We start from the raw sequence: 16,400 nt of genomic DNA on the forward strand, positions 1-16,400 counted from the left end.
AAACAAAACAAAAACCTCCCTCCTCTAACTACATAGCTAGATGAGGCCAGATTTTCTTCAGATACTTCAGTCAAAACAACATATCACAACTGATTGAATACAGAAGCAGTTGTGAGACTGCAGTTCTTTTCCAGAGATTTGCAAAGATGTAAAACAAGGCCAGCTCTCTTTTTGGGAGGTGGGTGTGATGTTACTTGTGTTAACACGTCATGCATTTCTCGTTTCTATTTTCAAATGACTTAGTCAATACATGTTTTTCATTTTAAAAATTATTCATTATAATGTTAATTTTAATACAGTAAATATTGACAGATATAAACCACATAAAATAAAAGCTTGTGTGGGGGGTGCTAATTTCCATGACCTGGGGCCAAATAGCTTGAGAAGTGTTGGTCTAGGCTATCTCACTCATGTGTCTCGGGATCACCAGAGACCGCTAAGCATTCTCCCTTGGAGAGGGCAGTGGGTGCCCAGAGGCAGGGTCAGCTTAAGGAGAGGGCTCCAATAGTATGTATTCTCTGGACCCAGCCCCAAGGATGCATGGAGTGTACCTTTCTCCTCCCAGTGACAGCCACGGCCAGATCAGTGGTGCCACCTTCATAAACCTTGTGTCTTTTTTCTGGAATCCCAGGACCGCAGCCAGCCAGAGGTAACTGACAAGTACTTCCACGACGTGCCTTTCGAGGCCCACTTTGCTTCCGAGTTGCCTGACTTCCACGTGGTCAGTACCATGCCCGGAGTGGATGGATTTACTCTGAAGGTCGATGCGCTCTATAAGGTGAGTGTGGGAGAAGGAGAGAAGCACGAGACCAAGATCATTTTAAAGGTTGCACAAAGGAGGATGACATTATCTCTTCAATGTCAGTTTCTTTCTTCTTCTTTTTTTTTTTTTTCCTTTTTCTTTTTAGGACCACACCTTCCACATATGGAAGTTCCCAGGCTAAGGGTCAAATTGGAGCTGCAGCTGCCAGCCTACACCACAGCCACAGCAATTCCAAATCTGAACCACATCTGTGACCTACACCACAGCTCACAGCAACAGCAGATCCTTAACCCACTGAGCAAGACCAGCAATCAAACATGCCTCCTCATGGATGCTCATGGGGTTGGTTACCACTGAGCCACAATGTCAGTTTCCTTCCATGTCAGTTTCTTTTTTATAGCGTTCTTGCTGGCAGGTCTTGTTTATTTTATTAAGCTTATCATTCACCCAGAACTTTCACATCCATCTCCAACAGACCAAAGCAATAACCAAATTCTTTAATTCGCATGTGGTCACTTGTCATAGCTCTGTGCTGAACCAGCTGATTTTCACAGGCATGTGGAAATGTTTCACAAAATCATAAATACAATCCAGTCAGTTAGAACGGCAAGAATTACTACTATTTTATAAACAAAAATACTCTTATCTCCCAGTAAAAAACATGAACTTCCAAGATCAAATTCTACTCTTCCCTATCTCCAAATAGTAAGCCATGACTTAGGATTTCAGAATTATTATCACTTTTCAGAAGTTATATAAAAGTCATGGAGGGTTTCAATGGGGATAGATGAGAGGGAAATAAAATATTTGATGACATAACTGCTCAGGAGATGCTCCAAGAAGTTTAGAAAATTTTTGTGAGTTTCTATGTATTATGCACAGAGTAGGTGCTGAGTGTACATTTGTTGAATAACTCTATTTTAGCTAAGTTCATTGATAAAAAGAAAATTAGCAGAAAAACAACGGAAGGTCTCTGGGAACAATTATGGTTATTACTGTTACTCCACTCCCATCAATAAAGACCAACAAATCATAAGCAATTACTTAGCTTAAAAAAAAAAAAGATAAATTCTTAGAGCTACTCCATGCAAAGATAGGGAAACTGAAAAAAAAAATGTGAATATTTGACTCAAGATTGCCTTAGTTTGGAAATGAAATAGAACCCCAAAATATTCAGTTCAGTTCTCTGTTCATAGAGAACTGAACCATTGCTCATGCTTTTTTCTTTTTTCTTCTTTTTTTAACTTCACTAAAAGCTTGATTTATTTTGCTACAGTTACACTGGTGTATTTACTAATCTTTAAATACACCACACAGTCTTAACGTCGACATTTTTTTAAAGGATGCCAGTAATGATCTGATTGATTCTATGCCTCTAAAAGCAAAAGTTTCTTGTGTGGATCCGTTTCCTTTCTTTTTTTATTGAAATATATTTGACATACAATATTATGTTAATGTCAGGTGTACTATATAGTGATTTGACATTTGCATGTACTATGAAGTGATCAGTGTGCTAAATCTAGTCACCATCTCTCCCCATAGAAAGTTCTTACAGCCTTATTAGCCATATTCCTTATGTTGTATATTACATTCCATGGCTTATTTATTTTATAACTGGAGGTTGGTATGTCTTAAGCCCCTTCCCGTAGTTTTATCATCCCCCACACGCCCTCCTCGCTCTGGTGACCGCTCATTTGTTCTCTGTATCTAAAAGTCTGTTTCCATTGTGTTTGCTTTGTTTTTTACATGCCACATATACATGACATCATACGGTATTAGCCTTCCTCTGTCAGACTTCCTACACTCTGCATAATAACCTTCTGGGTTCCTCCCTGCTGTCATGTCCTCTTCATGGCTGAGTGATACTCCCTTATATGTGGACCACACCTTCTTGATCCATTCATCTGTTGGCAGTCACTTAGATGGCTTCCATATTTTGCTGTTGTAAATAGTGCTGCCGTGAACACTGGGGTGGCCAGTGGTTTCCTTGAAACCATTTATCTGCCGAGGCTTATGGTGGGCAGTTGTCTTTCGGATCCCTTTCCTTAGAGGTGGTCTTTCGGCACCAGTGACCTGTGGGCTTGTCTCCCCGTCTCCTCCTGCTGCAGGTGGAAGCAGGACACCAGTGGTATCTGCAGGTGATCTACGTCATTGGCCCCGACACGATCTCAGGGCCCAGGGTCCAGCGCTCTCTCACCGCCCCTCTGAGGCGCCCTCGAAGGGACTTGGTGGACCCCAGTGGCTGGCTGACCCTTGACGAGTCCCTCATCTATGACAACGAAGGGGACCAAGTCAAGAACGGCACCAACATGAAGTCTCTGAATCTGGAGATGCAAGAGCCAGTTACAGCTGCTTCTCTCTCCCAAACCGGGGCATCCATCGGCAGCGCCCTCGCGGCCATCATGCTCCTCCTTCTGGTGTTTTTGGTGGCTTGTTTCATCACCAGGAAATGCCAGAAACAGAGGAAGAAGCCGCCCGCAGCGGACCTCGGGGAGGAGTACCCTCTGAACACCAAGGTGGAGGTGCCCAAGAGGGGCGCGGACAGGGTGGAGAAAAACGTGGACCGGCAGTACCGCACCGCGCGCAACGCCAACGTGCTCGGCCAGCCTGCGGGGCCCTACGCCTTCAAAGGCGCTACAGTGAAGAAACTGAATCTGGAAGTCCGCGTTCACAACAATTTACAGGATGGAACCGAAGTTTAATGGAGGAGGCCCATGTGTTTTTTGTTTTTTTTTTTCTAAAATCATTTTTCTAAAGCGGGGCAAAATACTGGTATTTTTATAATCTTACCGGTTACAAAAGGGAAAACTGTAGCTCTGAGGGCACCCATCACATGCATCAACTCACAACTGAGCCACCTCATTAAACAAAGAACCACTGGGACACCCCCCCACACCACCCCCCCCCCAAGGCCGGGAAGCAGTTCTTGGTCTCAGCAAAGACACATTGCTCGTTGCGCCCTTCGAAAGCCTGCGTCAGGCGTTAGGTCAGCAGGCTGAGCTCAGAGGCTGGGGAGGTGGTCTGGGGGTGGGGGGCGCGGGGTGGGGGCGGGATGCAGGGCCTCTGGTTTTCTCCCCCACCTCCAGCTTTCTTCGGCTCCGGCTTTTCCTGGGCCTCCTCCGGACAGCAGAATTCAGATTGCTGATGCCCAGATACCACGCGGAATTGTGCTGATCAGCACAACCTCTGTGTCTGCTCGTTGTGCCCTCTTGACAGCCTGGCTCCCTGGCCTCTGATTGTCCTTTGCATCACCAGCCCTCTTCGCCTGGAGGTTCAGAGTGTTCTCCCCAGCTCCAAGGAGAAACCTCAGCCTCTCCCATCAGGCATCAGGCACGGTGGAACACCCCGCCACACCTAATGGAGGGGACACTGAAACCCAGGGACACGAGGGACCTGGCAAGCACCTCAGAGCACATCAGTGAGGCACTGCACCCTAGGCCCGGGTGGGGGTGAGGGTGGGGGGGCTGTCCTGGCTCCCCGCTGGTTTAGGCTGCATCATCCAGGACACCCCCAGAAGTCCTTCCTGGGGCAGCATGCACCGTGGCCTTTCCACTCAGCATTGCCTGATGCTTTAGATGCCCACTGAGGTTCCTGCTACCCCAAGCTTGGCCCAGTCCAATACCAGACAAGCCCTGAGCTTTGCTAGCTGTGGGGGCCTTATTTTGGTAAGGTATCAGAAAAGTCCGTGATACATTTGAATAAAGCAAATTAGGAGAAAGCTCAGGCCAGAGTGAAAAAAAGTAATAGCTGCTGACTAGTACTCACAGCAGATAAAGTACTAGTCTAAGAGATAAAGGCACCATTTCTGCTACAGGATTTCAGGGATTTCTCTTTTGGGGGTTCTTTTCTGGGTAGCTCAGGCATTTATTTGATCATATCGGCACATGACGAGGCCAGGAGCACATGGCTTTAAAATGACCTGGTGTTCAAATAGCAGCTTAATGATGTGTATAGTGTGCACACCGCTTGCTTTTGTGTTTATGTTTTCTGCTGTATTGCATGTCACATGGTTTTAAACTGGAAGCACAATTCCATTGTTTGGGAGTAAAAAAACACATTCTCTTCCTGATGCACGGCCCACCCTAGTTGCTGAACAAATCACAGAGCATTCACACTGTGTGATATTTGTGTTATCATGACCCAAGCTCTTCGAGAACATTCCGCACTGGAAATATTTTGGTACCAAAAGTACCGTGAAAGTTGTAGGCATCTCTGCCAGACTCCCAGGTCCTTGAGAGAAGGGCGGGTGTGAGCCGTGCCTTGGTTTTTCAGCAGTGCCTTGCACAAGACAAGCGCACCAGAGGATTTGTTAAGTAAATAAATGAAGGGTGTCCCGGGTGAGTGAGAGAGGAATACATTTAGGGAGGTGAGGGGAGAGAGAGTGGCAAGCAGAGAAAGAAAAAAAAAAAAACCTGTCTCTTCTCTTTGGATTATGAAATAATCTCATTGGAACAAAGAAGCAGCCTTTGACTGAAGCATGAATCTGGCAGTAATAATACATGAGCAGGAGGTGAGACTGTGAGTCAGTGTCCAGAGCAGGGCGTGTCGAGGAAAATCTGACTTAGCATCCTGGGGGGACCGGGCCCAGAACCTGATAATCCTGACTGGTCAGGTGCTACTTGAGACCAGCTTGGTTGTTTGGGGGGCAGAACCTCTGTACGGGCCCCATGAACACCCGGAATTGGTGTCTCATGACTGGAGAGCTCATCAGCTGAGCGTGGAATCCTCTTGAGAAGGACCTAGAAGGTTAATGCTAATTCTGCAAGGACAGGAAGCCAATCACTCGTGGAGCAATGTTTGACTTGGCCTGTGGTTTATAACGGCTCCAGGGTGCCTGAATGCTTGCCCCCTGAAGCAGCAACTTCCCACTTGTTACAGTAGTCTTCTTGCATAGCCCTTCCAGCCCCACTAAGCAGGACTCATGGCTGGGGTGCCTGCAGACAGCTGACGGAAGGGACCCACTGGGGGAAGGCATGAAGACTGATCTCCGAGCGCTCCTCTCAGCCTCCATGGAATGTTCTGGAGTGACAGGGGCAGCATCTGTGAGGACCCTGAGAGAGTGAGTTGTCTGTGTGAAAGGAGAGTCCTTGGGATAGTCCCGCCTCCCTTCCCGCCTGCCCCCCAACTCACCTCGTACCCTCTATCAAATGCTGACACTCCTCTAGTGGACACACACTTGTGAAACAGAAAGTGTTCAGAAATGGAGAGCTGAGATTTACCCCTCTGATAATAGAATCTTTCATTTCATTTGTGTTTTATACGTCACAGGAGGAAGCAGATAATTTGGTGACTGATGTGGGCTTCTATTGCAGTCAAAGCTTCCCTTTCGAGTTCTCTAACTCGCTCACTAATGCCTTGTGTGTGTGTGTGTGTGCGTGTGTTACTAACCTTTTATCCTATGCCTTTAGGTGAGAAGGAACAACAGACCCTTGGGGATGGCTGTTTGCTGGCTGTGAAGGTCAAAAGAAAGAAGAGTCTGCACCTTTGCCCTTGGTTGTGCCCCAGGCCTCCTGGTGGTCACGGGTAGGTGCAGAAAGACTGATGGGGTCTGTTTGCACAGTCTTAGGATATTCAGTCTCAGTGTCCTATCAGTATTCATTGTTCTTGGATACTGCACAACTGCTCAGACTGAATAAAACATCCGTGGTGCTGTCAACCTGATTTCTTGACTCTCAAATGATTTTTGTATTTCCAGTACCAATTTGTGTGTTACGAATTTCTGATTTCTCCAACAGCATATGCCACTATATAAATTTGTATTAATAAATGACAGTCTGATTGTCATTTTTGCCTTGTTCATCTCATCAGAGCCTTCCTCTCCTGAACATAAGACAGTGCCATTGAGATGGCAAAATCATTCCAACATTTGAGATACAATGTTTTTAGAGAAAACCCCTTTGAAGGAGTTGAAGCTGAGGCACTCACCAACTGTGCTGAGAACAAGATGAAAAATAAATTACCTAGCCCCAAATTACCGTAGTTCTTCTTTTGCAACCAGGAGAAGCCCCAGGACAAAGAGGAATAATTAAAATCTCCATGGGTAATAGAATAAGATGATTATATCATCAGATCTTCCCAGGACACTTGAAATAGTGTGAAAATGGCTAGGTCCTTTTACGCACACACAAAGATTTAAGCGTAACTTACCCCGAAGATGACCAAAGCGCCAGATAAGAATTTGGGGGGCTTGTGCAGGAAAAACTGGCAGAGTCAGAATGAAACTGAGCCCAGGCATTCTGCAGACCTGTCTATTTGAGTGCCTGTCCCCTCTGGGAAACCAGTGACAGGGACCAGGCAGGGCTCTGCGGGCACCTTTTGATGGCACATTTGCAAACTCAGCAAGACGTGAAAAAGTGCTTTTTCATGAGCTCCAGAGCAAAGATGCCATGACCAAGCCTGGGATTTCCTTAGCTGCTGCCCCAGGCTTCACGCAAACTTCAGTTCCTCACCCTTTCCTGTGATGGTTCCCTGCCTAAAGCAGGCTCTAAGCCCTGGAGTGCGTTTCTCCCGGGCCCCTGGAGAAGCTCTATCAGGAACCACATCTCTGACTTGTTAGGACTGGCTATGACAATGTTTCCTGAGACCTGAAAGTTCGTGGCCATAAAATCTAGGAAACTTGGGAGCAAGTGGCAGAGAATGGGTTCTCATTTCAATTTTGCAATATCTCACAGATGACGGTTTTGAAGAAACATAATGAGGGCAGGAGAGGAAGGCTATTAAGAACATCTTACTAGATTCATCCCCATGAAATTGCTAATATTGTATGTTAAAAATAGTCTAATATCGGTATTACACATCTCAGTGTCATATTAAGATGTAACAGAGATTCTATTCCCCAATGGGCCTTGAGGTAACTAACTAGGTGCCCTTTAAAAGGCACAGTGAGAGTAACTAGTGGCCCAGGTAAAATTCTATGGACAGTGTCAGTATGTTGGGGCATCTGCCAGTCAAGAGCCATGACTCCTTCACCTTCTCTATCTCATTCAGGCCTGGTGACAACCCTGTCAAATAGGCACAGGCCCATGTCCTGGGTGATTGTCTTTGAAGTTTCCCTATGAATCCCAAAGTTTCCATTCTTGACCAGAAGGCCTTCACAAGCACAGATTGGTGTTGCTTAAAAACGGGCCGAGGTTCCTATGACTTGGATTTCATGCTTGTCACAAAAAATTTAGTCCCTTGATTGATACAAGTTAGATCCATGCTGCACCTCTCTCTAAAAAAACTAGCAGAATTTTATGCCTAGGCTCATTTTGGTTTAAGACTACCATGCTCCAAGACCCATAAGTCAAAAGTTTATTAGAATCCCAGACTCTGGAAGAGTTTCTACAAATTGTTTTTTTAAAAAAAGCTTCACGAGGTCTCCCTTCAACAGTCCCATTTTGGAGTTCCCGTGGTGGCGCAGTGGTTAATGAATCCGACTAGGAACCATGAGGTTGCGGGTTCAATCCCTGGCCTTGCTCAGTGGGTTAAGGATCCGGCGTTGCCGTGAGCTGTGGTGTAGGTCGCAGACGTGGCTTGAATCCCATGTTGCTGTGGCTGTGATGTAGGCCGGTGGCTATAGCTCCAATTCAACCCCTAGCCTGGGAACCTCCATATGCTGCAGGAGCAGCCCAAGAAATGGCAAAAACAAACAAACAAACAAACAAAAAAACAGTCCCACTTAAAGGGATGTGTCCACAATGAACCAGTGCTCCATGCTGGTAACTCACAAAAGTCCCTGTGCTGCTTATTCTGTTTGCCTTCACACCGACTCTCTGCCCTGTTGATGCTCCAGGAAACGGACTTTCCGAGACTGCTTCTCCACGGCTCCCTTGCACCCTTGGCTTCTGGTTGAGATTGACCAAGTGGAGACACCATGGGAGAGAGGCTGAGGGGTGTCTCTCCCCCACTGCTGCTGCCTCGCTGTGGTTCTGGCAGTGCCTGCCTCCCAAGTCCTGCTGGGCAGCCCCCTCCTGCCGTCCCTGACCTTGAAGGCTCTGATAACACTGTCCCTCCCTCCTGTGCACACCTGGAGGTAGCCATGCTTTCCTGCTGCCCTTAGTCCTCGGTTTCATCACCCCATGAGCCCTTGAACTCCACCCTGCCCACACTTCCAGAGAGCCCCCTTTTTAAACTTTTCCTTCAAACTCTTTTGGCTCACTGTTTCTCTTCTGCCAGACCTCTGATGCAGTCCTTAATGCACTGCCAGTTAGTTATAGCTTTCTAATATAAATCAGAAATAATTAACCACTTGAACTCAACCCATGTCTTAATTTTAAATTGGCCCATTGTTATAATCAGTGGTATGTGGATAAGGGTTTCGCGACCAACTTTTTTGAAGCATTTGACAGTTTTTGTGTTGCATGTACTTCACTATGGCTGAATTTAACCAACACAACTTCACTGAACATGGAAATGGGAAGAAATATACAGGAAGACAAGGTTATATAGCATTTCTCCCACACAGATACAGTAGACATAATAATGTAGAGGTAAACCTCAAAAACATCAAAGTAGTAGAAGGTAGTAATTAGAAAGGTTGGGAGTTCCCGTCGTGGCGCAGTGGTTAACGAATCCAACTAGGAACTATGAAGTTGCGGGTTCGATCCCTGGCCTTGCTCAGTGGGTTAAGGATCCGGCGTTGCCATGAGCTGTGGTATAGGTCGCAGACGCAACTCAGATCCTGCATTGCTGTGGCTCTGGCGTAGGCCAGTGGCTACAGCTCTGATTGGACCCCTAGCCTGGGAACCTCCATATGCCATGGGAGCGGCCCAAGAAAAGGCAAAAAGACAAAAAAAAAAAAAAAAAAAGAAAAAGGTTAATACCTTTGTTATTAACATAATTTATTCAGTTGTGTTTACTTAATTTTTTTTCTTTTTTTATTTTTTTTTTTAGGGCCGCACCCATGGCATATTGAAGTTCCCAGGCTAGGGATCCAATCAGAGCTACAGTTGCCAGCCTACACCACAGCTCACAGCAATGCCAGTTCCTTGATCCACTGAGTGAGGCCGGGATCAAACCCGAGTCCTCCTGGATATTGGTTGGGTTTGTTACCGCTGAGCCACCACCAGATCTCCAGTGTTTGATACAATTTTTAGTAATGGCTATGTTTGCTTGCAAAACTCCTGAAAATTTAGTAGTTGGTTCTCTCATGCCAGGCCAGCTCAGCGTACCGCCATGGAAGAGGAAACATATTCAGTACCCACCACAAGCACTTGGTCAGTTAAATCTGCTTTGATGAGTTTTTTCCTCACATTTTACCATATTTTCAAAATACGCCTCAATCGCTTTGCTCTAAAATCTTATATTTGACCCTCAAATTGTTCTGTTTAGCAGAGAAAAAAAGATGATATAGGAAAGTTAGCTTCTTATAAAACTATACAGTAGTTCAATGTATTCAGAATGGTTGAAAATTCCATCAAATCATCTGGATTTTTTTTTTTTGTCTGGATGACTATAAACCTGGTTTCTAGGATCCTAATATTTATCATTATTATCATTTTATCACCTAACATTATCTTCTGAGAGAATTCATCCTTTGAGGGAAAAATATTAATTTTATAATTTTACTATAGCATGATTCTAGTCTAAACAGTGGGAATTAGGCAGTCATTATAACTGGGAAAACTCAAAAAGCAGTTAGAATGCATTTTAATATTTTATTTTATTTTATTTTATTTTTGCTTTTCAGGGCCATACCTGTGGCATATAGAAATTCCCGGGCTAGAGGTCAAATCAGAGCTGTAGCTGCCAGCCTGCACCACAACCATGGCAATGCCAGACTGGAACACTGAGCAGTGTCTGTGACCTATACACCACAGCTCACGGCATCACCGGATCCTTAACCCACCAAGTGATCAAACCCACATCCTCATGGATATTAGTAGGGTTGGTTTCTCCTCAGCCACAACAGGAACTCCAAGAGTGCATTTTATTTTAAAGTAGCCAGAGTAAAATCAAAGAGGTTAAACCCTGAACCTGGAACAATTAAAACAAATCCTACATGTAAACACCACCTGTTACTCATTTCCTTCTGGATATAAATCCAGCTGGAACACAACCTGTGGAAGTTAATGAATCCCTCTACACCGTCTCCGGATTTGCAAAATAGAGGTAATCACGCTTAATGTAAGCTATCCTGTACACATGAAATAAGACCACGTATGCCAAGTGCCTTACTCAATGTCTGGTATAAATAACAGATTCTCGATATATATCCTCTGCCCCCCGCTAATCCTAGAATTTTCCAGAATGAAGTGGGACTTGATAGTTTTTTGTGGTGGTCTCTGATGGGAGCAGGAATTATAATGCAAAACAAAAAGCAGAACATCATCCTATCTTCTCTGCTGGCACAATACTCACCACTTTAGATCTAGAAATATGGGGAGCTTCTGAGGCACTGGCTTTACGAGCAAGACCACCTCCCTCCTTTCTCCATTGCAGCTCCTCTTCCACTTAAAGAAGGATGTCAGAGTTCCCATCGTGGCTCAGTGGTTAACGAATCCGACTAGGAACCATGAGGTTACAGGTTCGATCCCTGGCCCCACTCAGTGGGTTAAGGATCCAGCATTGCCCTGAGCTGTGGTGTAGGTCGCAGATGCGGCTCAGATCTGGCGTTGCTATGGCTGTGGTGTAGGCCAGTGGCTAGAGCTCTGATTAGATCCCTAGCCTGGGAACCTCCACATGCCTTGGGTGCAGCCCTAGAAAAGGCAAAAAAGACAAACAAAGAAAAATAAGGTATCAGAGTTCCTGCCATGGCTCAGTGGTAAAAACCCAATTAGTATCCATAAGGATGTGGGTTCGATCCCTGGCCTTGCTCAGTGGGTTAAGGCTCTGGTGTTGCCATGAACTGGGGTGTAGGTCACAGACACAGCTCTGCTGTGGCTGTGGCATAGGTGGGCAGCTGCATCTCCGATTTGGACCCCTAGCCTTGGGATTTCCATATGCCATGAGTGTGGCCCTAAAAAGCAAAAAAATTAAAATTAAAATTAAAATTAAAGAAGGATGTCCTCTTAGACCAGTGGTTCTCAAACTCTAGGGGGCATCCGAATCACTTAGACAGCTGCCTACACAGTAGGTCTGAGGCAGGGTCTGAAAGAATTTGCATTTCCAGTGAGTTCCCAGATCCTGGGACCTAGCTTTGAGAACCACTGCTCTTACACAGAAGTCCTTGTCAGTGACTTTGCTCTGAGTCAAAGTAGCTCCTGCACTGGTTACAGGGGGCACCATGAATTATCCTGCTGAAAGACTAGAAGAAAAATGCATTCTAACAGTAAGTTACTATAGATGAACTGAACCCAAAATTACAAAAATCTTGTGGAGAAAAGGGAACCCTCCTGCACTGTTGGTGGGAATGTAAGCCAGTACAGCCACTATGGAGAACAGTATGGAGGTACCTTAGCAATGTGTACATAGAACTACCATATGACCCATCAATCCCACTCTTGGGCATATATCTGGACAAAACTTTCCTTAAAAAAGACACACGCACCAACATGTTCATTGCAGCACTATTCACAATAGCCAAGACATGGAAACAACCCAAATGTCCATCAACAGACAATTGGATTAGGAAGATGTGGTATATATACACAATGGAATACTACTCAGCCATAAAAAAGAATGATATAATGCCACTTGCAGCAACATGGATGGAACTAGAGACTCTCATACTGAGTGAAATAAGTCAGAAAGAGAAAGACAAATACCATATGATATCACTCATGTCTGGTATCTAATACACAGCACAAATGAACCTTTCCACAGAAAAGAAAATCATGGACTTGGAGAATTGACTTGTGGTTTCCAAGGGGGAGGGGGAGGAAGTGGGAGGGATCGGGAACTTGGAGTCAACGGATGCAAACTATTGCTCATGGAATGGATTTACAATGAGATCCTCCTGTGCAGCACTGAAAACTATGTCTAGATACTTAGACTGCAGCACAACAATGGGAGAACAAATTATGTATACATGTATGTGTAACTGGGTCCCCAAGCTGTACAGTGGGAGGAAAAAAAAAAAAGAATGTTGGGGGAAATAACAATGAAAAATAAGTTTTAAAAATATTACAAACATCTAGATGACAATTCATTAGTCCTAATCTTTTTCTTCCAGTTAATATTTTCACTAAAACTTTTCTCAGGATATCAGCAATGGAAGTAATACAACCTTACACCATGATTGAGAATTATGGGGCACATAAAATTTTTTAAGAAGCAAAAATTCATTAAAATGACAATGTTCAAAGCATTCAAGCTGCATTGGCTTCTTTGGTGACTGTCCCAGTCTTCTAAGGGTGCCTCTTCTATAGCTACAATATTTCAAGACCTTTTCCCAGAATCTAACATTACATACGAAAATTAAAAAGCATCACAAATTATTAACTGTAGTTTCACATGAGTTTGTCTTGACTCCATTTAGATTGTAAACTCATTGATATTTGACCTGTCTCATTATTTCCTTTTCATATTCCATAATGCTTAACACTGTGTCTTACAGGTAGCATGCAGCCAATAAATATTTGCCGAAGAATTTTGGTGGATGTAAATCCACACCTCTGCTTTGATCAAAAATCAATAAAGTAATTGAGAAGATCAAGGTACAGAACTGCAAATAATTTCCTGCTTCTTGTGTAATAAAGGGAAAAAATTAAAATTGTATTCATTTTGCTTCATTTTGCTTAAATAATGGAAGGATATATTAAAAAAACTAAGGAAACTGTTTATCTGCAGGGGGCAGCAGAGAGCAGAAGGAACAGGGTGGGTGGTGAGGGGTTAAGAGCAAGATTCTCTGATATATCTTTTTTAAAATGTTTTTGATTTTTTAACCATTTGACTATTTTATTGAAAATGTATCAACTGACAAGGGTGAACTACCTCCTTTTCCCTCTTAAATTTTTCTTGGCAACGACCATGATATTTATTCAAGGAATGTTTGGCTCTCACAGGATGATCTCAACTGGACTGCTTGGAAGACAGCAGCAAACACCCAGCATAGGTCATGCCCAGAGAAGGGTCATATTCGTTTCCTTTTGCTCCTGCAACCAATTACCACCTGTTTAGCGGCTGAAAACAACACAAACATATTATCTTACAGTTCTGGAGGTCAGAAGTTCAAAACAGGTCTCACCAGGCTAAAATCAAGGCATTGGCACAGGGCATGCCCTCTCCAGGCTCCCAGGGAGAATCCACTTCCTTCCCTTTTCCAGTTTCTAGAGGCCACTTGTGTGCCTTAGTTCACCACCCACTCCCATCTGCAAAGCCAGCAATGACCAGTTGAGATTTTCACTGTGCCTGCTGTGTGCCTCTGGTTCAGATTCTGCTTCCCTCTTCCCCATTCCAAGACCCTTGGGGTTGCATTTGGTCCAGATAATCCAGAATAATTTCTTTATGTTAAGGTCAGCTAATTAGATTTATATGTGGAATCCAAAATATGACATAAATGAACTTAGTTATGAAACATAAACAGATGAAACAGACTCACAGGCATAGAGAACAGACTTGTAGTTGCTGGGGAGGGGGGAGGAAGGTGGCTGGGAGTTTGGGACTTACAGATACAAATTCTTATGTATAGAATGGATAAACAACCAGGTCCCACTATAGAGTTCAGGGAATTATATTTAATACCCTGTAATAAACCATAATGGAAAAGAATATGAAAAAAGAAAAAAAAAAAAGGCAGCTGATTAGCAAACTTAATTCCATCCGCAACCACAATTCCCCCTTGCCATGTAGCATAACCGATTCATAGATTCCAGGGGTTACATTAGACATCTTTGGGGGGGGATTACTCTGCTTACCATATGTACCCGTCATAATCAGATACAGAGTTTTGAATCACAGAAGCCAGAAGAGTCAAACCACCAGCCTCTCTCCTATTACCGCCTATAAGGGAGCAAAGCAGACTATCCCTGCTGTTCATTTACTTTCAGAAATGGGAGAGACCAAAACACTTGCACCCACTTAGTCTCTGTGGCTTCCCTGTCTCCAGAGTGACGAGGCTCATGAGTAATAAGACAGTTTCAATTTGGAACCTAAGCGTGGTTTTGCCTAGATTGCTGGCTAGTCCTGTCTCCTCCCCCTCATTCCTCAGGGGCTGCTTGGGTCAACCTCCTGGCATTTTATGCAGATTTATAAAAAGGACATGGCAGTCAAGTATGTTGGAATCAAGTGGCTTGGGTTTGAATCTCAACTACATGATTTACTGGCTATTTGACCTTGCACTAGGGTCTTTTTTCAACCATACAGTGTATGCACCTCTTAAAAATGATCCAGAATAGGAACTACCTCATTGGATTGGGGTGAAAACTAAACAAAATAGTGTGTGTATTTAGAACGGTGCCTGGCATATAGTGACTGCTTAAAAAATATTAGCTAAATTGTTGATTATTTTGTAGTCATAAATGCCAAAATAATATTTCATTTGTTGGTTGAGTTTTTCCCCCAAGGAAACTCTTATTTCCGTGCCTAACAGTCTGCCTGAGACCCTCAATATTTCTACCTGTCCCCAGGTCTGAATATTGTATGTGGGGGCTTCTTTAGTTGTCCTTGTTCCATTTGACAAAGCTTCACCATATGCTAGCTCCCAGTTCCTTCCCATCACCTCTCTGTATGCTGCTAAAATGGGTTGCTCAGAACTATCCTCCCTGCCCTATGCACAACGGGCAGAGGATACTTCCCTCTCCTCACCTCTGGGTTCAGTCATGTTGCTTGCTTTGGCCAATAGGATGTGAGCAGCCATGAGGTAGGTAAGCAAGGGCTTGGGAATGGGGGCGGTGCTTGTGTGGTTGGGTGTGGCCTCTTATACTCTGACATCACCAGGAGAAGAGCTTTCTTCAGGGAGCGCTTGCCCCTTCAGCCTGGACGGAGAATGAAGCCATGATGCAGGGCCCCCTCAGCCATCCTGCAGAGCTGAGAGAATAATTTGTTTTAAGCCCCCACGCTTGATGGGTAGTTGTTATATAGCATTATGGTGGCAGGAGCTAACTGAAACATGTGTCCACTCTCTAAATTTTTCACAATGTAGCCCTGTTTAAAAACAAATCATTGGAATCCACTGGTGGCTCAGCAGGTTAAGGGTCTGGTGTTGTCACTGCTGTGGGACAGGTCCCATTCCTGGCCCTGGAACTTCCACATGCCACAGGCATGGCCAAAAAAAAAAGAAACATATTCAAGTGGTCGCTAATTAGCAATATATATATATATATATATGGTATAAATATATATATATTTTTTGCTCAATATATATACATGCACACACATATATATAGCATATACATATGGGCATAGGAGAGAAGTAATACTCCATACCTACACAAGATTTTTTTAAAACTCAACTTAATCTGCTTGCCTATTTACACTTCTCTTAGTAACCCATCACTCTCTATGTACAGTCAAGTATTTTCTATCTTTTCTTTCCTTATTTTTTTTCAGATGGTAACATCATCAACTCACACACCTGTGAACAAGAAGCTGCATACAATGTTCATTGCAGCATTACTAAAGGTAGCAAAATATTGAAACAATGAGCAGGATAATGAGGAATAAACCATGATAGAGCCATAAAATGGAATACTAGACAGCAATTAAAATGAATGAACAACTGTAGCTACTCAAGTAGCTAGCATTGCACAGAAAGAGCAGTGGCAGGATAGACATC

At 44.1% G+C, this 16,400-nt stretch overlaps 1 protein-coding gene across 3 annotated transcripts in view; it reads left to right on the forward strand.

The window, feature by feature from the left end:
• FRAS1 (Fraser extracellular matrix complex subunit 1) overlaps positions 1 to 6,545 on the forward strand; it is a 457,087-nt gene extending 450,542 nt beyond the window's left edge. For 2 of the 3 annotated variants that reach the window (XM_021100604.1, XM_021100605.1), the window contains exons 72-73: positions 632 to 778; positions 2,872 to 6,533. In XM_021100604.1, coding sequence (XP_020956263.1) covers positions 632 to 778; positions 2,872 to 3,465 — 741 coding nt within the window. In that variant the 3' untranslated portion in view covers positions 3,466 to 6,533. Of the gene's footprint in view, positions 1 to 631; positions 779 to 2,871 lie in introns of all 3 variants that reach the window. The other variant, XM_013978814.2, reaches the window with a different exon arrangement.

Source organism: Sus scrofa, chromosome 8 (genome assembly GCF_000003025.6).
Source record: "Sus scrofa isolate TJ Tabasco breed Duroc chromosome 8, Sscrofa11.1, whole genome shotgun sequence".
NCBI classification, from domain to species: Eukaryota; Metazoa; Chordata; class Mammalia; order Artiodactyla; family Suidae; genus Sus; species Sus scrofa.